Source organism: Clytia hemisphaerica, unplaced genomic scaffold (genome assembly GCF_902728285.1).
Source record: "Clytia hemisphaerica strain Z4C2 unplaced genomic scaffold, Clytia hemisphaerica genome assembly, whole genome shotgun sequence".
NCBI classification, from domain to species: domain Eukaryota; kingdom Metazoa; phylum Cnidaria; class Hydrozoa; order Leptothecata; family Clytiidae; genus Clytia; species Clytia hemisphaerica.
In genome coordinates, this window is record NW_027103917.1 from 1,397,365 (window position 1) to 1,419,618 (window position 22,254).

The window sequence follows — 22,254 nt, forward strand, 5'->3', positions numbered from 1 at the left end:
CAAAAATAATTGAAAGTAATCTTCATAGATTAGACACGAACAACTGTTCTTTCGATATATTGTTTTTCCAAACAGGATTTCTTGGATACAGCCTTTTTACGAAACGAAGGGCAATTCAATGCATTCTTACATCTTTCCATGATTGAACGAGAGGATTTAAGTAATCCATTTCTTTGAGGTAGGTAAAACCTTTTGTCACTGACACATATCTATTGTCCAAAATAAAACGCAAGAAAGTTTTGAGTTAGATCAAATTGAGTAATCAAAACTTGGTACAGAAGAGAAGAGAAATTAGCCATCGTCTTTTAATGGCCGATTTCTTTTCAGCTCAAAATGTCTCATACTGAAAAAAATGGAACAAGAGGATTTACTAGTCCGGGAGCAGTCTTGGTTGACCCTTACTGGTTTTGAAGTAAAGGTCGAAGCCAAGAACGCCATTTTGCCCAAGGACTTCCATAGGCGACACTATTAGATTCCTGTTGCACAGATCCGTTTTGAACTGATTCTAACAACTGGAAAAATCAGAAATTAGATACAAGTTAGAAACTTCCCCCAGTTAAAAAAATTAAATTTAAAATAATTAAACAATTAAATTGGAAATCGCCACCTGTAACAAGAAAACATTTCTATATCCCTGTTCTACCCGCTACATTTTAACCCTACTGCTCAAATCGGGTCACTGAAACAGGGATGTAAGTATTAGACAAAGGGACTGTCCAATATAAGACCCCTACAGTATTCTTTAACCCTTTACTCTCAGGTGCCTAAGAAAAGTCTCCAGCACTGCTTGTTAATTTTTCGATTTTTTTCCAACCCTCGAAACTTATAAGGACCCCCTGTTAATTTTTGAAAATATTTTCAGTAGTCAAAAGAAGAGTCCCTTAAATTTAGCTCTAAACAACCCTGACCTAATATATTAGAAACCTGATGAGAAAAGCCCAACCCTTAGGATCACAAGGTCCTCCCAATCATTGCCAATGGAGATATCAATAATATCCTTCACAGTTTGCCATTAAAATAGTTTTCACCTTGAAAGCAATCGTATTCCTTTTTCACCGAGATGTAAAAGAATCGGGCGTACTTCGATCAACCATTGCAGATTGGCCTGAAGAAAAGAAGTTGGAAAACGACCCGTCAGGATGATTGGTAAGAATTAACTTTACAAAGTATGATTTTGGAAATGAAGAAAATTAGAACCTACCTTTAGGGAATGATTTTCGTGGAGTAAGGATACGAAATTAGCGTGTTTTTAAGAAATAGTTTACAACTAAACTCGCGAAAATTGGTTCCGTCAATATAGTTAACGTAAACATAAACATATTTACTCCAGGCCCGGCGGAACAACCGTAAAAGTGGGGAAGCGGAAGGCTCAAAATTAGATAAAATAACATTTTTTGTCTCACTTTGTCGTTCTCAATTACTTGATGAAAGGCGTATTGCTTGGAATTTAAGACCCGAAAAAAGACAGTATTCGTAGGTTTACTAAAGTAACAACTGCCAACTTGGAGAATAAAACAAGGTAGATTTAAACTCACGTCATCTTCGCAAGCTTCTTCAAGGATTTCAATAGCTGTCTCTACGATCTCTATCTCCTGGTCGTATAACTAACGAATAGAAGAAAAGAATGATGGAATGCTTTATATACACATATCAACCACCGACCTTGATAAAACCTCGGACTAAACTTTATCCTCCATCTTTGATCGGAGTTTATTTGAAAGTGGCAGCAAAGAAGCCATTGCAGTGCTAAAAACTAACGTCAAACCGTACTACAACATCACAGAACCTTGTATTACCGAGTTTATGTATGTGTGTTTTCCTGCGATGGAGACGGTAAGGTTCTAATTTGACTAGATCATGACCAGCTGAGGATGACTGTAAATCAGCACTTTTACCGTCCTCGATTTTGTGGGGCAGAACTGCGGGTTATTCCAAATCGTTCAGTCACTTTACCGTCCTCAAAAGTGCAAATACATAAACTCGCTATTATAAAAAACGCGTCATAGAGATTTTGCTAATGATGTCAATGTAATGTTACAGGAACAACAATCAGTAGAAAAGCATTTTTCATTGCTGTCTCAATTTCTTTTTACTCAGAACGATATATTTAGAGTCCCAAAATGTTTTGGACGATTTTAACGAATGGTTCTCGTTGCTTCTGTTATTCATTTGAAAATGGAATTACATACCTGGTTGGTGAGAAACTCGATTCCCCAAATTCTGAAGTAAGGACACTTGACACGCAATAACACACGAAGAAATTTGGTGGCGTACAAGCGAGCCGTCTACGATAGTAAAAAAAAAGAAAGTGAAAACATCACACCTTTTGATCGTAGTCGCGCGGTCAGGCGCGTGCCACTTTATTATTTAATTTGCCACTCTAAACTCGATCCAATCCTTTTTTACACGTTTTTCTATTGTCTTTAGGTGCGAAAAAAGACTGGGACGGTTTTTGGGTTGTAAAACGGACAAAGAAATGCCCACGCGGCAATTGGCGGCTTCGGTCGAAAAGGTGTATTGTGTCACTTCTGTGTTCGAATAATTAAATAAAATCAGTTAGTAAGCTTTTTTATACCGTAAAAATACCCTTCTTTTAAACGCCCCTCCTAAAAGGAAAACTGTTTAATAATCGCCCCCTCAAATAAACGCCCCCATTGGATAAACGCCCTCTTATCGGGGAAAACTTCGTCGGGGAAAAGACGGGGAAATTTTGGCCAAGTGACGGAAATTTTCCCCGGCCTAAATGCGTTTACCAACTACCAGCAAGTGACGAATATTTTCCCCGATAAGGTATACAACTCTCGGAGGTCTTTGACTGGTTAATGTTTTCAAATAAACCGCTTACAAGAGGAGCAGCGGAGAGAGTTTTGGAGAGTAGGACTCGAGAAATGCCGTCACGACCATAATCCAAACACGAGATGATCAACTTGATTAAACTTTCACGCGATCCCATCGAACAGATCTCCATCAAACTGAAGAAAATAAAGAGAAAACACCGTTGGGTATTAGTCTTTCGTGAAGGGGCCCAGCGAAGAAACAATTTGAGTTTCTGGTAGGTCAACTAAATATAAATATAGAGTAAAATTGACAAGGAAACGTAAACATACGGAACAAAAATGGATCAGCGAGAGAGAATATTTAACACGGACCCGATGATGGGAGAAGAATCTCTCGAAACGTAGCCAAACGTAAATCTCGTGATCCAAGCCACGATAAACTTCCAATATGAATATTTTTTATTAACACTATGGGTTAACTTCAACTTTTAAGGGGAAACTGTTTTTTATATAGCAAAGAAATCATTATTGAAGACGAGATAGAATGGAAACGAGTTCTTACTATTGGAATATACCGGATGTTTTGTCTAGTATCCGTAGTCCTTCCGTAGTTGAGGATAACCGACCAATCAGGAGAAAGTAGTCACGTGTTAAGGTTTCACTTAAGTTATTGGTGCTAAAAATGCCCGTCAATCGACCAGGTTGAATCGCCTGAAATAAAAAAAGTAGAGTTTACTTTTGTTGGTCAGTTTCCATACCCTTATATGTGAGTGCTATTTGCATTCCTTATCAATGCCCAGTAATGCCTTCATCTAGTTTCAAAACAGAATGTCTGAATACATTCATGGACTTCATCCAAGGGTTTGGCCACGTCTATTTTTTCACCATCCACAATGATTTCAATGAAGAATCAAACAGGTGTGTTTCAAAGTGTCACAATTTAAAGGAAAACTTTCAATCTGGCTTTGAAATATGATAAAAAAACGAATTCCTTACCTCACCAAGACAATCTCGAACATCTTGTAAAATCTCGATTAAAGATTTCTCTCCCTCTGGTTGCTAAAGAAATATAGAAAAGATGTGTCTGTTAAAAAAAAACTCCATACAATTTTGTTTCATCTAAGGAGCCGTAGAAAATTGTAGGATTTGATTGGACTCAATTTCTTCTGTGGCTGTTTCGCTAAGCTCGGACCATGGCAGGTGATTTTGTGGGCTAAAGCTGGTTAATTTGATGGGCTGTTTTTGAGATATCCCGATTTTATTTTATTTGTAAGCTTAACAATTGAATACCACGAAACTCAGAGTAAGCTTAAAGTTTTTTCGTTGTCATGAAAGATATCATTCAAATTGTATATGGCTCCGATCTTCATCGAACATTCTGGAACACGAGTCACAAACTATACATATTGATATAAATGAAAATATTCGAATTGCGTTCACCTCATCTTTGCGTAGTAAAAAGTCAACCAGTTGCAGAGCTACTTCAGAATATTTTCTTCCCATTGGGTCTTCTAAAGGAACCTGTGAATACAACTTTTGGAATGGCTTGTAAAACGTCGACAACCGTTTGATAAACCTGAGAAAGGAAGGATTTCATTGCTTTATAAAATGATATCGTGTGTGCTAGAAAAACGTTCCCCCTCTATAATGTGAAATCTTCCGAGTTCTATCAAGGTTTTTTAAGGATCAAACTTATGCTTTTGGGAAGTACAAATTATATTTCGATAAAGTGATAAGAAAATTTCCAAAAAAGCTGTAACATCTGATCAAGGGCTTTCCCTTAAAATCTCAAGACGCACAAGTGTTATGGTTGGCGAACAAATGCTTTTCTAGCTTAAAATACATTGGTCAAAATATCACTTTTTATACAAAAACCTGGGGCTGATTTTGACCAATAGAGTAATTTTCGATCTATTATATTAAACAATACACCGGCAGTGTCTTAGAAGTACTGTCACAAAGGGGCTGGCAATGAAATTAATGGTAGAAGAAGATATCACTGACCTTGGAATGATGGGATCTTCTGATCTTTTGATTGTCATCTTACTTGACTAAAAAAGAAAAGAGAGCGCAATTCAAGCAAATTTACGAAAAACTTCAGACATAGTAAGGAGCCATTCCTTATGACCCGTGACAGCGATATCAAGAGTGGAATATTAGTTACTTATTCGAAATTAAACTGTGTTTAGAGAATTTCTTTGGGGTGAGGTACATGAATAAGGCCTAAGAAGATTTTTTATGGCCTTAAGGATATGTTGCAGCAAAGAGAATGTGATAGCAGTGGTAGTGGTAAAGAAATTAGATGAATTAATTTTTGAAGTGCGCAACATATAAAGTAAAACTTTTGAAACTCTCTCTCTAATTCGAATTTCTGTAATTCGAATCTCCCTGTAATTCAAACCAAAGCATTGGTCCCTTCAGCTGGAAAAGTTAAAATACTTTGTAATTGGAAGAAGACTCTCTGTTCTCAGCTGTTGATGACAATCTCCATCTTAAATTCAAAAACTTCAAAAGACAAAATTATAAAATAGATACCTCTAATACAGTACTAATGAGATCCCAATTCCACATTTGAAAATCGAATTCTTGCACTCCAACTGTAAACATCCCCGTTTCACGGATGGCTGAACATACTTCATCCATTTCCTAAAAAATGTATTTTGTTATTACCATATCTGACTTTTTGGGTAAGTAACACAAAAATCATATACGGTCTTTTTTAACCCCGACCTTTGAGAGGTAAACATATGTTTCACATACAGGTATTTTTAAACCGCGCCGAAATAAAAGTTAGGAAAAAAGCCCAAAAAAGTCCGCCAATTCCAAAACATTTTACGTGATGCTACTTTATCCGACATATGCCCAAAAATAACGCCGATAAGGGCCGGCGTAAATAAGACCGAAAAGGTAACTAATAAGAAGTTGTGTCACGCGTTACAGGGCTGTTTACATTTATTCTTTCCAGACAGCCTTAAACTAAACAGTGAGTTGTTATCGCATGGCTATGTTTCCTAGCTATGTATAAGTCAGCTTTGGCGTCTTTCACTAAGAATCATCTTAGGATTAAAAAGTAACGGCAGATATGTTTTTTTGCTTACACACCTTCCACGCGTAATGGAGATCTAACTTCTCTTGCCGACTTTTCGATTTGTTTCCTTGATTCTCATACTTCGCTACCTGAAGATTTAACAGAAATATTTTAAAATGACTGAACATCAAGCAGAAGCTATAATGAATACTACTCTTGGTAGAAAAAGGCCTATTTTACTATGGATAAATTCGATATTCTAAACGAATTTTCCGGTAATATAGGACTTTTAGACGGCTGATTGTCTCAACAGGATTATATCTTAACAGAAAATTATGTTTTGTTTTCAACCACTCGTCCAGCCATCCCCTCCCCCATTTGGCTAAAAAGCCGTCTAGGTTATAACTTCACAATTTAACAAAAGCTAAACCATAAGCAATTGCCATCGGGTGGAAAAAGATTAAGAAGGGTGTCAAACTCTAACAGACCTGACTTATGAGTTGCTCCATGATGAGAGTGTTGGCGATATTTCCTCGTTTCTTCATTTTATGGATTTGATCAAGGTATCCTACAACAGCACTGGCTTTCCTATGGAAAAGTAACAATTATGGATAAAACACATTTTCAAATTTAAATTTAAATATAGCAAAACTATACAGAATGGGCTTTTCCAGAAAAAAAACCGTGCACCCCCTGTTGAGGAGGTCCAACCTTTTGTGACCTACCCCCTTGGAATTCCGGGCAATTTAAGGATCGTACCCCTCTGGAATTCCGAATTTTTACAAATTTTCAATCATTACCCCCTTGGAATTCCGCTTATTTTTGACGGATTTTCGTCTACCCTTATGGAATTCCAATGCAACCTTACCCCCTTGGAACGGAAATGGACCTCCTCAACAGGGGGTACACGATTTTTTTCTGGAAAAGCCCAATCATGCTCACAGTAAACCCAAATGGATAAAAAAACCCGAATGCTCCCATTTCAGTAAGCATCTAACCGAATGAGGAAGACACTACTTCTTCTTCTGACTTTCGCCATCTTGACCCTTGATCATTTTCTTTGATCGCTGAGCATAAAACATGAAAGTTGAGTCAGCGACTTTACTCACAGCCTTACAAAGGGTAGCTGAATGGAGTAAGCAAACAAAATAGACCAGATAATTCATCTACAGGGTGATTCAGAAAAAACCGCACCCCTAAGAATTTTTGACGTTTTTTCTGTTTATTGTATCACCATGATATCTTCAACATTCATATCCTAGTAGATTTGGAGCCTGTTTGTGAGATTTGAGGTTTATAGCTAAGATATTTCTTAAAATACGAATGTACATTACCCCCTTTCCATGGCTGGTTTTTCCAGATTAGTAGCAAGGGACATGAGAAGAGGCAGACAATGTGTTTGACCAGAGTGTGTTGGAGGTAGTAGAACGTTGGTGAGATGAAGGATTTCTCCCAAGAGAATGGAACCACGGATACAAATGAAGTCATCACTAGTCGTGATCACTTTCACTAAGCTCTTTAAGAATGGAATGAGATGGAAAAATGAAAAGTTGACGTCATTTCATGAAGAATTGGGTTTTTCCAGAATAAAATTGAATATGGGGGGGGGGTGGAGGATATAACATTTTTTAAAAATTTACCCCTGACATTGCGAATTTTGACCCCCCGTACAGCAGGTCTGACCCCCCAGACAAGCATCAATTGACCCCCTGAACATTCAAAATAACGCTCAAACCGAGCAAAATCCCAAACAGAGCAAATTTACCCCTGGGACAAGGCACATTTTTCCTTCCTATCCCCTCCCCCCCCCGGACACTATACTCTCCATGTACGAACACTTTCTGGAAGAGCCTATTATTACTTTCTCCTACATTTTCAAACAAGGAATAATGTAGTAGTTTTCACATGTGGCCAGCGGCGTTGTTGTGAATACTTTCAGTAAGCTTTGGAGAATGAAAAGAGGACCATTTCATGTAGAATTATTACTGTGTGTTCTTTTCTAAATAAGGAAAATTCATGACCGTTGATAAAATATTATGACATTTTTCATTTTTCCAGAGTTCCTGGCAAAGTATTGATATTTTTGTTCAAGGTACTTACGATTAACACATCAGCATCAAGAAAAGCAGATAATAAAAGTGATAAATAGTTCTCAATCAAATTCGCCCTGAAACGGAATAGAACACATATTACAATTTCATCTCTATATTTTTGTTACTTTACAAATATCTAGGTATTTAAATAGTATACATTCGCCCAAAGAAATGTATTTTTCTCCTTTAAACAATCGAAACGATGTTATAGAATAATTAATGTTTGCTTTCAGCCTGAGCTTCATTGAGTTTGTCTTACTAATCTCATAAAGAAATCACGATTACCTGGTGGAAGTTGCTCTGTGCGGTAATACAGCATCTGCTTCCGCCAACAAGAATTGATCTGTCAGTTTCCAATTATCCTGTTGTTCTATTGGATCTAAAGAAAACGAGAATTAATATTCTCAACTTTTAAAGATTGAGCAACTACAATGTAATAATCTGCAGCCTGGCTAAAACTTTTAAGTAATATCTGTCACCTTCAACACACTACGACAACAATTTTGATGGCGTGTCTTTTATGCTGACAAAGCAATATTAAAGAAAGAATCTGTCCCAATTTAAGCACGCGTGCAGGAGGCAAAGGAAGTACTTTCCTTCTCGTTTGAGAATGTTGTGTAAGCAAATGGTATGATGCCCTAAATATGAACCCTTTAAAACAGCAAAAAAAGTTGTTAAGAAATGCTTCATTAAATTGATGCACATGCACAAAACGATAATAAGCTGTATTCAAAGTCCGAAACTTACCAACACTTTGCAGTGCAATCGAAAAGTCCGTCGTTTGTTCTGGTTGCCGGAGTAAAAAGACGTCATAAAGTGTATCGATAATCGCTTTCTAGATAAAAAGATCAATTTGTAGAAAACATAATAGAAGCTTTATTCAATAGCGGTCTGGCAGAGGTTGCTAGACATCCTTAGAACAAAAGGGTTTCAGAGGGGCGCCAAATTTGAATTTTAGTAATTATTAAAAGTGAACGGGGAAGAGGGCAAAAATCAAAATACTGAGCGTCATTTTAAACCATCCATTGAAAGATCTGGTCGGTGACCTGTAGGTTAAAACAGATAGGAGGGGTATAAAATACCCTCTGCGGCGTTTCCTTCTTCTTTTCAGTTCTATGGAATTTTCGTTTTAAGAAGAAATTTAACATTCAATTGTTAATGCGTGTGAATCTATAAAGAGCTAAGCATCAACTCCACCAAAACTTACAATGGGCATCCCAAAGAAATTTCAGCCAGACCGCTGGACTATTGACTATATATAAAAAAATTATGCGAAATGACAACCAAACATTTCAGTCTTAAAAGGGACCGAAATCTTAAAAGTTAGATTGTCACTTAAAAGTTAGCCAGGATGAACATCTTATAATGCTTATTTATGTTCAAAGTTTGAAAAAACAAAGTTTGTAATTTGTTCTTACTTTGATTTCAGCGTTCGGCAGAGCGAAAACACCAAGAAGGGATGCTATACTGTTGCCATCTGGATCACAAAAATTCATGAGACCTGAAAACAAATGAGTAGAGAAATGAGAAGAACAGAATGCGGTAAGAAAGTATCAAAAGGTGTTTTGTCAGAGTTTTTCTACTGAACTGTCGAAATGTAGCCAATAAATCATTCAATGAGTGTATAAATGCACCGATTGATTAACAAAAGTTGTCGAACAAACAAATTAACCATTTCTTACCAGCCCATGAACGGATGACTGAAACTAGTGCTAATTTAGCGCTCTCTAAACGTTGTATACGATCTTCTCTGAAATAAAAAGATAAAATACAAAAGTTAAGTAAAAGTCGAGATAACAGTGATCCTATTCTTTCTTCTGTTACTGGTTTTTAATACAGACCAATTTGTCTAATTTTGAATCCTAAGAAAAGTTTTAACCAGTACTACATTTTTGGAGAGGTAGAATATAATCTCTCATTTGAATCTAGTGTCTGGGTAGAATGGGTAAAATCAATTTTGGCAAATCAGAACAGAAATTTTTCTATTCCAAAGAAAAAATCTCGAAAATTATCAAATTACAATTCACAGAAATAGATTTTTTTTTTTTGGTCACATTTTGAGTATTACCATTTTGCATCATTGTGCAAAAATTTCTCCGTGGTAGGTCCAAAAAGGGGGCGGTGGTACCTAGGACGAATTTTCCAGTTGGAATGGAGTTGTTATAAGATACTTTAATATTTTTGAAGTAATAAAAATGACACGTTCTTTAGAAAAAGGAGCAAAACTGTTTTATTACTGGTTAACGACCAACCAAATCAAACCGAATCTTCCTGAAAATCAGGGTTAGTATCATTTAAGAGAGGAATCTCTAAACTTTCTCAAGTAAGAAAATGTGAAGCCTTAAGATTTTCTTTGATTTCACCCGATATATTAAAAAAAATCTAGCATTAAATATTGCTTTCAATCTGGCGTTTGTGCGAAAACCATATGAGTCACACGTTTTGGATGGGAAATAAGAGGCTTCTTTACCCATCCAAGAGTTTCGGATCTAGCTCCTTCGGGGCTTTGGATTTAATAGAATTAAATGAGATGGTCTTACTTGATCTGGCTATCTTGTAAATCTGAGCTATATGTGTAGTAAAGGTCTGTGAATGGTGCAAGGATTGGCTGAAATGAAAAAGAAACAACATCAAAAATTATAATATTCAAAATGAAGAAACTTATCAAACTTTCTCACATCAATTATCTCCGAAAAATCCTAGAAAACTTGAGTTTACATCCAATTAGTGTTTCAAAAAAGGGCCCTCAATCAATAATATTCCACTTGTAGGTAAAAAACAAGCAACTTATTTCTAGACCTAGTACGATAAAAACAGACGAGCTTACCTCTAGACCAACTCTTCTTCGTATAAATTTTCTAGATTCTGGGTGATTGTATAAATATAAAATGGTACACATTAAGGATTCGTTCATTCGTGGAATCTGAAAAAGTAGGATGATAAAAAGATCATTCAAAATTATAAAGATGATAGGCTATTCAAATAATTTAGAGAAACTATTACGTCTCTTTTTTCTTCTAGCTCGTGATCGAATAAGAGGTATTCTTAACATTAAATTCCAACAACAAGGCTACATTTTATTGTTAGTTAAAAACATTTTTCTATGTGAGAAACAAGTCAAGAAAAGATACAATTTACAGTACTTACACAATCACAATTGCTAAATTAGTAATTATAATTCTCAATTGTAAATTTTATTAGCAATTTTTCCGACTTAATGCTAGGCTAAATATAACAAGCTTTTGTACAATTTTTGAAAAAGTAATGGAAATCTAAGTTATCATAAACATTTATACAGGCTGTTAATAATGTATGAATAGTTTAAACTTACAGAACAATCTAAGGTGTTGTTAACAATAGCACCGATGATTCCACTGTAAGATGCTATTTCAACATTCTGGACAGCTGTCAAAGTAAAGATACAAAAGAACATTTTTCATAATTCTCATAATGTATTTCCTAATAGTAATAGTCCCCATGCTTTCAGTTGATAGGATTTGGAGCATGAAATGCAAAATTCAGTTTAAATCTTTGCAGTATATTTACATACTCTTCAATCAGAAAAATCTGACATTGTCCAAAACTGTAATTAGTATTTCCCAAAACCACTTGACAATACTATCCTATGTATTTGCAGTCCTAAAATGACAAATGAAATCATTTTACCAAGTTCACATAAAGTAGCTAGACATGCTCTTGACAAACGATCTTTATCATGGGCAGAATCAACACTGATTGCTGCCAAAACCATTGCCACAGATAATGGAAACTTTCTTGGACACATGTAAACCATCTATGATACAAAAAAGCGGTATTTTTCATAAGACATGGATACTGATGGTTATTAGCTATCAAGGCTGAAAGAGATTGGGATTAAATTATCCTGAAATGATAAAAAATACACCATGCTACTTATTTTAGATGGCAATTTTAAGTGCAATTCACACCTCGGAACGTACAAGAAATTCCCCTGGGTTGGAAAACTATTCACATTCCAGGGTGGGAAAATCATTCATGTTCCAGGGGGTGAAATGTACTTTACACACCCAGGTGATTTACTCAATCTTTCCTATGTTATTGTGTGAAAAGCAAGAATTTTGTTTCCCGGTTATCTGAATCTGTAAGTTAGGAGTACAATCTGAAAAGTTGAAGAATTCAGGAATATCATGGATATTAATTTTAGATTATCAGAATTAAAAGATGAAGAAATTAAAGAATTTTGAAAATACTGTTTTCTTTTCAGGATTTTTGGCCCAGCGCTAGCGATAGGGCCTTTCATTTGCAACTTTCCGTCCGCTGTCTGTCCGTCCGTTTTGGTAGAAACGGCGCTTGAAAACCATAGTAACACACTTTTTAGTTTTGCCGTTTGGAGAGGGAAAAGGTTGCTAAAGTCGGATACTGGCTATAGAAGATATATTTTCTGATTTCGCGCTCCTTCAAAAACAAATTTCAAAACAAATCAAGATGGCGGTCGAAGCGAGGAGGTTGATTCATACTTTCTTGAACATTTTCTTTGCTTTAGTGGTCAAGAGACTTTCAAACCAAAGATATTTTGTAATGATTTCTTTTATAAACCTTTTTCAACATTCTGCCATATCTTATAGTCTTTGCTCAAGTTTTCATAAAGTTTTATGAGTGAAAATTCTACCTTAAATCACTTTTATTTTTAGTTTATTGGTTTCGAAAAGACTTTATTTTTAGAAAATAATGGCTTCTGATATAGAAATAAATAAACTGAAATGCAGCTCATGTGTAAATTTGAATAAGATTGGAACTTTTTTCTTGATGCTACACAAGAAAACAGTCACTTCTGGATCTGTCGCTAACAACGGTCAGTGGCTGGTGGGACGTGGTATGATTTTCAAACTCAACACATGATTATTAAAAGTAAACTGATTCTAGAATTTGGTAATGGACACTAAAATGGAGCTCATGTGTAAATTGGAACAAGATTGGTTTTCCATGAGGCTACGCGTGAAAATGGTTATTTTTGGATCGGTCTCGTTTAACGATTGGTGCGGTGGCTTGATTATTCAAACTCGACACATAATTATTTCAAATCTGATTATTGGAATATGTTAGCGGAGACTAAAATGCAGCTCATGTGTAAACTTTAACAAGATTGGGACTTTTTTCATGATTCTACACATTAACGGTCGAAGGATGATGATGATGACACATTAAATAAAATGGTCAATTCTGGATCTGTCGCATTAAACAGTTGGTGGCTTGATTTTTCAAACTCGACTCACATACCGTCAACCGTCTCTAACTTGGGACGATTGGTCGAAACATGGGACTGTTGCATATCTGGTCTGTATTTTCACTTACTGTAAAATCGAAAGAGAAATCGTGTATTTTTAAATACGCCTTTCCTTAACTCAAATCAAATGACTTTGGAAGTTCGGTGAAATGGTGGCCGAATTGCCGTCCCATGTTTTTTCAGATAGTCCCAAGTTGGAGCAGTTGATGGTAATTATTTAAAGTATATAAACTAATTCTGGAATCTGTTAATGGCACTAAAATGCAGCTCATGGGTAAATTCAAACTAGATTGAACATTTCTCATGGTTGCAAGGCATGAACAGTGAAAATGGAAAATTTATGGAAAAAGCTGACCTTGTGAAAAAAGATGAACAAATGAAAATGAAAACACAGGTTCATTTCTAAACAAAATAGAAAGGAGCCTTTTTAAAATGTGGCCTGATGTGGCTGATGTTTTGATGTAGTTTAAAGTAGTTTTGAAATTTTTTGAGTTTGTAAAAGAGGTTATATGGTAAGTTAATTATGTGTGTTGCCTGGGTTTTGATAGTCTGTCACCAAGGGTTCACTCACAGGCAGTATCAAACAAACTGTACCCGACATTTTTAGTTACACCTTATAAGATTTTTTTTTCTGAAATTTTGAGTCTAGATACACAGGCTAGAATTTTATTGGAAAGTTGAACCTGCGCCTGTGTAGGCCCGGTTGGTAGGAAACCATTCAATAAATTTCAAGCGTCTAACCAATGAGAAGTACCGTGGTGATTTTGAAATTTTTTTTCCTGTCTTCACTTTGATCCATGTCAACGGGGTCATGCATTTGCTGTTTTGCACGCTCGTTTTCAACACGTTACTTTTCGCTGGGCCTTCACGCCCAACGGGCTTCTTGTATATTTTGAAGAAACAAAACATTAACTAACCTTTCGAACAAGCCGTAGTGCTTGAACGCGTTCAACTTCCTGGTTTGGCGGTAAGTCCAAGGATCTATGGTTGGATAAAATACATAATAAGGTCTGCTTTGTGATAATAATAGCTTTCAAACCAATGAAATTAATTTAACATTGATGTTTTGATTTAGAATTTATTCTATTGGTTCAAAAGTGTCATTAAGGCTTTCCTTTGAAAGGCATATATCAATTTTTTTCCAGTCACTTGAAATATTGAATCTGAAAAAGGAAAATCTTTCCGGGACACTCTTAGTAATATATCCAAAGATCAAAGGACTTGTCAGATAACAAAATCTCCTAAAAATGAAAAAGTAAAAACTGAATGTGATCTTACTTGCAGATAAAAATATCAACTCTTTGATTTAAGAATACGGTGAGCATGGACTCATCATTTAGTAAATGTCTGTAAGCGCGGAAACCAGCAGACCTCACTTCTTTTGCTGCACTGATCAATGCTATCCGCAAACTATAAAAAATTGATTAAAATGAGAGTAAAAGCATCATCATCTTTATAGAATAGCGTATCGAAGCTCATTATTTTCTTAGATTAGGTCTAGTGGTATGTTGTCAATTTCTGTATTCTATTTTATTTTCATAAAGCAAAAAATATTCTTTTGCCAAAATTGAAATAATGATATAAAAGGTAAATAATGTTTAAAATGATTTACCAAGCCACAATATCATCAAGAGGAAATCCATAATCAGCGGAGTTTGGAAAGTGACGTACTAGCTACAACAGTAAAGAAAGGGAGTTTGAGATATAGAAAAAAAACAATTAAATAGACAAAAACTTCCATAACTTTGCAAAAAAATTTGCAAAAATTGAAAATTGGGTCTCTCAAAGGGTCATAAATTCTTAAATCATGGCCAAGGTTAAATTTCAATTACGAATTAGTTACTTGTGAGAAATTGTTGAGATATCCCATTCTCTTTGATGTTGACATCAATTCTTTCTTGGTGATCTCTGACAACAATTCTCGCATGTTTTCAGAAACATCTAAAATACACAGAAAAAAAATGAATACACAGATTGTTTTGAGTTACTTTTACACAATTCTTGAATATAATGTTGGCATTTTGAGACTTCTAATGCCAGAGAAAAGGTATAATTATAATAATCTAACTTTACAGGGTTTATTTGAAAACAAATTATTGAACCACAGACAAACACAAATTTTTTCGAATAGGAAAGGGAAAAAATTTCTCTGAGAAAGTAGACCAGCATTAAACAGCATTTTCTTTATGATGGGATGTTACATTCTTACCCTTATTGAGATCCAAAAGTGGTGGTTCTTCAGGATACTGGTCCTTCCCTGGAAAAAGGGGAAGTTGGATCATGTTAATTTCTACCAGACAGAGATCTATGAGACAGAAATCTTACATACACTGCATTGCCTGAAGATTACACCAGCATGAAAAACTGAGAAGAATATGTTCAATAAGATTAGCTCTTTATTTCTCAATATTTTAATTCAACTTTCACTTAAAATGGTTTAGTATTTATTATTTAAAAGTACCTTTGAGAATGGTAAAAATGATTACATTTACAGATCGAAGTATTATTTTAAAGTTCCTTAAAAGAATCCTAATTTACTACCATTAACTATTCTTGATATTTTGACAGTAAAAAAATTTCTCTTTGCTCTTTTAGTCATATTTATTATTTCTACCATAAAAAATATACGCTTAAATAATTGAGTACTGCAATTGGTCGACTCTTCTGGATGTAAGCAAAGCCTTCAACTATGAAAGTGCATCAAGCTTCCTTTATCATTTAAAAGGAGCAGGGTTTAGAAGAAACTTGAATTATTTCGAAATGGGCTTGTCTTGAGACAATAGATGAGAATTACAATGCTTTACAGTAACCACTCAAAACATGAGTGAAAAGCTCACAGAAAGAGTAAGGTTACTCTTCTAATGATTAAAAATTCATGAGTATTATTACGCAAGAAGGTAACACCTTTTTATGTTTTCTTGAATGAAAACAAGGAAGAAGTTAGTTTTTAAGACTCCATTGAGTGAGTACATAAATTTTAAAATATTTCAAGACAGGATTTAGCAATTCTTGTCTGTTTTAAATCTTAGTATGAATTAATATATGATTTTGCAAACAAAAAGTTACACTTTCACACAAGCCTTGAAAACTGTGTTGTAAGAGCTAGGAAGAGGAGAATCTATAAAATAGGATTGAGATTTTTGTGAACTTCCTTTGACAAAATAAAGTAAGAATTCAAATTAAGGGGTTTAGGAATATCATATTTAAAGGATAAACTGAGGGGGTGAGCCCACCTCCACGCATGGATAGTAAAATACAAGTACATAATGATTTAACAGACGCTTTTTTTCTACTTGCAATAAAAGGTTATTTCAATACAATAATTAATGACTGGTTAGTGAGAGCTGTACTGAGAATAATTGACCAAGGTCAAGTAACGATCGAGCTTGTATTGCTAACTTTAATGTTAGCTTGAGCTTGAGTTTTAAAGAAGCAACAATCTGACCATTAGACGAATACATCAAATCAAAAATATGAAATTTTTCCCTACCTGATCCAAAACTTCTTCGAATCTTCTTCATATTGGCGGATGAAAGTTATTCCTTGAGTACAATCAATTCATTCCAAAAAGTTTTAATGTCTCATACTTTATCTCCATATCTGACAGCAAATTCTGATTTCTACCTCTATAAAAGCAATGACAATAAAAAGATAAAAAGGGAAATAGGCACTCATTAAACTGTGCAGGCTCCCTTACCTCTTGGTAATCACAGACTATTTCTGGAAAAGCCCATTTGAGATGAGCCTTCTTTTTCCAAAAACGTTTTTAAAAAAGAAAAAGGTAACACTTGGTAACTTTTCCTCAAAAAACTACATCACATTTAGATTCAATCTAATAAACAACGGTATAGTTTCTGAAAATGCTTTAGTATCAATATTCTTAAGTAGAAGCTTTGTGTACAAATCATTATTTTAGAACTTTTATTTCCTCTTATGGATTTCTGACAACCTAAGAAACAAAACTAAATGAGCAAAAATGATAAGCTTTGAATTAATCTAAGTTTGAGTTGTGTATTCTGCTCTTACATGCCTGCTAATGTTGTTATAAAAATGATATTTAAAAAGCTTAAAGTTTATTAAAAAAAGAAAAAAGAAAAAGCCATGTTGATGCCACAAGCAGAAAATATACAAACCAGGAACTTCCTCTATCAAATTATTTGAACTTACATTGAATCTGATTGAAATTAGAAGGAAGAAATCTTAGTAAGAGCAAATTGAATGGCGATTTTAAAATTTTTGTGTAAAGGTTAAAAAAGTCTATATCCATGATTAAGATAACAAGCCAGTAATAAGCAATCAATTTTAATAGGATGATGATAAAATCTTCAAAATTGCAATGTACATGGAGGACAGAGTGAAATTTTCAGTATGTGACATAATCAGCCTTATAAGGTCTTTTTTACAAATAAACTACTTTTTTACTTATAAGAGCAATTTTATAAGAACAACAGCCTCAGATTTAGGCCCCCAGAACAAAGAACAATAGCTCTATTATTTGGAACAATAGAAAATTAAGTACAATCCTAGGCTCAGCCAAAATTTACTTTATAGAAAAACTAACGTGTAAATCATGACAATGCTCCAAAAAGATACCAACTATACTGTAAACTAATTCCATCCTTCATTCCAATCAGATCTGCCATCTTTATTTCACTCAGTATTCATAATTATATAAAGAAATTATATATTGAATAAAGAACTTTATTTTTATTTTGTGATAAAAGGTATCTTTTAATATTTTAATTATATAAAGAACATTTTAGGGACTGTTATGTTGTCCTCTCTTTAAAAAGAATTGACATCTTTGTTGTTTGTCCTGGGTGTGGTGATTGTTATGATGGAAAAACGGAGAAAACTTATTTACTCAATGTTAAAGAGCACACTACGAATAAGGACAGTGCTATAAATGACCATCTGAAGGTGTGCTTTGATATCAAATATTTAACAACCCTTCTGACTTTCGCTGTTGATAAGCCTAATTATTGATCAATCAGAATCAACATAGTTAAATGACAATACCAAAGTTATTGATTCAAGTGATAATTGGTTCTCTCTTTTATTCAAAGATGCTTTATACATCAATTGTCTCAAGCCAGTTCTATGCAATGGTTTGAAAGTGTCTAGTATCTTTTTTGAATTAACATTTTTATACCAATAATTTTTACGATTTTAATTGTTGTAATTACTCTCTACTTTTTAACATTAAATGCAGATTTGTGAATTTCAATTTTATTTCTCCTGAAAGATGTGTTAGATGTACACATTTTTAATCAAAAACGAAAGTGTAAATTTTGTTATATAGCCTAAAGTAGAGGATATTGTTTAGTTATATATACTGATATATACCAAATTGTTTTTGGTGGTAAAAGAGAATTTACTAAAAAAATATATATATATATAGAATTAAAAAAAAAACTTTTGTCGTCTATTTTCTGATCGAGATAAAGACGGTGAAACTTTTCAGATTATCTTTTATGTTGTTTTACTTCATTGAAAAGCACCGTAATTTCACATGGATTTTTAACGTTTTCCAAACTGTTTGGAGAAAGACAAATTTCAACCCAAAAAGTCTAGTTTTCCAATCGAAAGAGTCTCCATTTAAAAAAATTGTAATATCCGCATGGATTTTTAACGTTTTCCAAACTGTTTGGGAGAAACACAAATTTCCAACCCAAAAAGTCTAGTTTTCCAAGAAAAAGTCTCAATCTTAGATTAGAAAAATGTAATTTCCACATGGATTTTTAACGTCAATCGCAATAGGGATTTGTATGTGCATGCGCCTCTTAGCACCTAGAGCCTGTTCTTGTGATAAATAATAAGGACAAGGAAGCCAAGTTGACTAAGCGAGCAAACTATCTTTATCACGTGACTTGAAACGTAATAAAGTTGTACCGTAAAATTTTTATGATGGACACAAGAAAGTTTGCATGCATTTCATGTGTTGTATATTAAAATTGCTTCTCGTTTGGCTGCTTTTTTAATTGAAAGAATTGCAATGTTAATTGAGCTTCTTGTTTGATGGATGAACTTGTTCGATAAGAATAATACCAAGAATTGCATTAAAGGTTTGTTTCAACTATTTTGCAGATCCTGTGTTAAGATAAGAAGACGTATATCTAGAGGTTAAACAAGTCTACTGTCACTGAGAAGAAGAGACCACTTTCGTTTTTATTGCAGATTCCGATTATAAACATTACATGGGGAATACTTACTCTTTCAATGTGTATTATGTGTCAACTATGTAAACATTTTGTTGTTGGAATAGTTGTTTTGACGAATGCGACAGTCTTTCGAATAACTAATTACTCCACAGCAGTTACCGTAGAGTTGTTTAATATTGACATGCGTCTTGTTATTTCGACATAGCTGAAGGCTGGTCTTCGAAATAAAAAATCAAACATAAACAAATACATACCAAAGTTATCAATCCATCACTAAATTGTACTCTCCCTATCAAACTAATTAGCATGCTTTCATTCAACGGATCAAAGATATCCAAATCAAAACAACATTTTGCACGCAAGGAATTTTTTAGTAGACCTTTTTACCGTGAACTGAAAATAATAAAAAGAATCTGGTTTCCTTTTGAATTTAATGTGACCGCCATACTGGCCATCACGGCGTGCGGCCTCTTAGCGCCTAGAGCAAGTGTTTTTGATAAATGAGGAAGGGGAAACCAGGCTAAGCGCGAATTATTTTTATCACGTGACTTGAAAAATTTTAATGATGGACACGAGAAAGTTACGAGAAAGTTTGCATGCGTTTCGTGTGCGGTGTAAAACTGCTTATAATTTGGCTGTTTTTTTAATTGAAAGGATTGCAATGTTTATTCAACTCAGGGCTCGAAATAATGATATTTTGGTGGTCGGACACATTGTCCGATCAAAAATTGATTTGGGTCGGACATGTCCTAAGGATTTTAAAGTAAAATGGGTCGGACATGTCCGATTGATTTTTATGTGGGGTCGGACATTCGTCTTTCAACTTAAAAGCAAAAGGTTTCTGTACGTAGCTAGTACAATGAATCATCTCAGACATAATTGAATTTAATTAATTAATTTTAAGCCTCTATCTCCAAAAATCATGATCGTGATCATATAAATACTCAAGAATGCTTGAAATACTAAATTTCCTTATAAGGAAAATCAAAACAAACGATTGCGATTTATTTGAGTGAATAGGAAAAAAGCAGGTGCCTTATTTTGTTTTTGTGAGCTTACATAAGAATAAACCGAAAGTGTGTGGAGCCACTTCAATTTTTTTCTTTCTAAACAATTTTCTTTTAAAAGGTGTTACCTATTAAATGGTAATTCAGTTTTGTGTTTACCGATTTTTTCATCTTACCGCATTTTTCTATTAACAATTATGTACTTCCAAATCAATATACTTCAAGTCTAATACAAGCTTCTGATAGAATTTCACATTGATCACGAAGAAGCTAAACAAATGCCAATTAATGGTCAGAAGCCCATGATTTTTACTTGAAGCATGCTTTCATTTTGGTTGAGAAAAAGCATCACACAAAATGAATATCTAACACTAATGATTGCAACTTTGAGAGTTTTTTTGTGTAAATAAAGAAGTTACTAATTCTATGTAAATTGTAATTTCTTTTGGAAATTTCACAACGCCTCTGACAAATTTTTGAAGGCACTGAAAGTAATTGGGTCGGACCTGATGTCCGACTAGAATCGATTTGGGTCGGACATTTCAGCAATTGGGTCGGACAATGTCCGATGTCCGACCGTTATTTCGAGCCCTGTTCAACTTCTAGTTTGATGGATGAACTTGACTGAACTTGTTTGATAAGAATGATACCAAGAATTTCATTCAAGGTTTGTTTTGATTATTTTACAGATCCGGTGTGGACTTTAGAAGACGCATATCAATATTAGACGATTCTACAGTACCACCTCTAGAGACAAGATAATTTATCAAAACTATAAAGTACACTTACAAACATCAATTTGTCAGATCTAACAAAATTAATAACCGCACTGTCATCATTGACAATACAACAAACGATTTTCTATCAAGAGCCTTGTAAACCTTCCAACAAATACCATTGAAATGATCTATCGCAGCTCAGTCTACCATTTTTAGCGCAGTCTGAGGATTGAGCCGAGAAAGCTCGCAGAACGCTCACATACTGGATTTGAAAGATCTTCTATGTAGCGTTTTCACAGCCTCAGCCCCGCTGCTGGTTGGGGGGGGGTACAACCTAAATTTTTCCCAAAAAAGGAGTGGGCTGGAAGTATACCACTTTTTGGGGGGGACCTATGTACTTGGGGGGAGCTAAAATCTCATCACTTAACGTGGGGGCTAAAATAATTCAGCTTAATAGTTGGCTTCAATTACTCAAATTGAATATTTTTATAGAAAGTGTGGAAAATATTTTATCTTAAACTTAGAACTAAACGCAATTTACATTGGTAAACCCTTTTTTACTTGATCTATTTTTTGAAAGTGTCTAGAGTCAAAAGTCCTATGGGGGCTAACAAAAAAATCATAAATCATTGGGGGGACTTAAAACTCAAGGGGGACCTAATTTTTGCCTGGGACCTAAACCCAGGCTGACGCTATGGTTTTTTTGCAAACTTCAAAAAACTGATTTTTGTCCCGGCTTTGCGGTAGGGTGCAAAGTCCAAATATGCGTTTCTTGTAATTTTTGTATGAAGAGTTAGGTCTATACTGAAAGTAATGAATGTGGAGTAATTAGTTATTCAAAAGAGTGTCGCGTTCACCAAAACTATAGAAAAGAGAAAAGAGGTAAGTCTGTACCGTCAACTGCGCTAACTTGGGACGATTGGTCGAAACATGGGACTGTTTGATATCTGGCCTGTATTTTCAATACTGTTAAATGTCTTTGACAACAAATTTGTTTTGATAACTCCACCAAAAGTTTATCAATCATACTTTCTGTCATAACATGTCATGATAACTTTCAGTGATAGCGCACCCTTTTTAACTTTTTTGTTTTCATTCAAAATGACTGGACTAGTTTGGTCTTCTTTGTTCCAGACATTCGCGTGTGCTCCACTACAGATTTTTTTCATATTTTGATTTAAAAGCCTACTCGGTGCAAAAGAGAAA

General features: G+C 34.6%; 1 protein-coding gene across 1 annotated transcript in view; it reads right to left on the reverse strand.

Annotated features, from left to right (window-relative positions):
* LOC136809371 (rapamycin-insensitive companion of mTOR-like) overlaps nt 1-16,792 on the reverse strand; it is a 28,548-nt gene extending 11,756 nt beyond the window's left edge. The window contains exons 1-28 of the mRNA XM_067065895.1: nt 16,652-16,792; nt 15,371-15,418; nt 15,005-15,102; nt 14,774-14,835; nt 14,440-14,571; nt 14,079-14,142; nt 11,565-11,691; nt 11,230-11,303; nt 10,726-10,821; nt 10,439-10,506; nt 9,581-9,648; nt 9,317-9,399; nt 8,646-8,733; nt 8,184-8,277; nt 7,906-7,972; nt 7,140-7,321; nt 6,294-6,393; nt 5,880-5,954; nt 5,313-5,423; nt 4,782-4,828; nt 4,218-4,353; nt 3,774-3,836; nt 3,340-3,488; nt 2,846-2,972; nt 2,190-2,285; nt 1,536-1,604; nt 1,029-1,105; nt 131-209 (exon numbers count right to left, since the gene is read on the reverse strand). Of these exons, the coding sequence (XP_066921996.1) occupies nt 131-209; nt 1,029-1,105; nt 1,536-1,604; nt 2,190-2,285; nt 2,846-2,972; nt 3,340-3,488; nt 3,774-3,836; nt 4,218-4,353; nt 4,782-4,828; nt 5,313-5,423; nt 5,880-5,954; nt 6,294-6,393; nt 7,140-7,321; nt 7,906-7,972; nt 8,184-8,277; nt 8,646-8,733; nt 9,317-9,399; nt 9,581-9,648; nt 10,439-10,506; nt 10,726-10,821; nt 11,230-11,303; nt 11,565-11,691; nt 14,079-14,142; nt 14,440-14,571; nt 14,774-14,835; nt 15,005-15,102; nt 15,371-15,418; nt 16,652-16,682 (2,511 nt within the window). The 5' untranslated portion in view covers nt 16,683-16,792. The remainder of the gene's footprint in view (nt 1-130; nt 210-1,028; nt 1,106-1,535; nt 1,605-2,189; nt 2,286-2,845; nt 2,973-3,339; nt 3,489-3,773; nt 3,837-4,217; nt 4,354-4,781; nt 4,829-5,312; nt 5,424-5,879; nt 5,955-6,293; nt 6,394-7,139; nt 7,322-7,905; nt 7,973-8,183; nt 8,278-8,645; nt 8,734-9,316; nt 9,400-9,580; nt 9,649-10,438; nt 10,507-10,725; nt 10,822-11,229; nt 11,304-11,564; nt 11,692-14,078; nt 14,143-14,439; nt 14,572-14,773; nt 14,836-15,004; nt 15,103-15,370; nt 15,419-16,651) is intronic.
* Between the last annotated feature and the right edge of the window lie 5,462 nt (nt 16,793-22,254).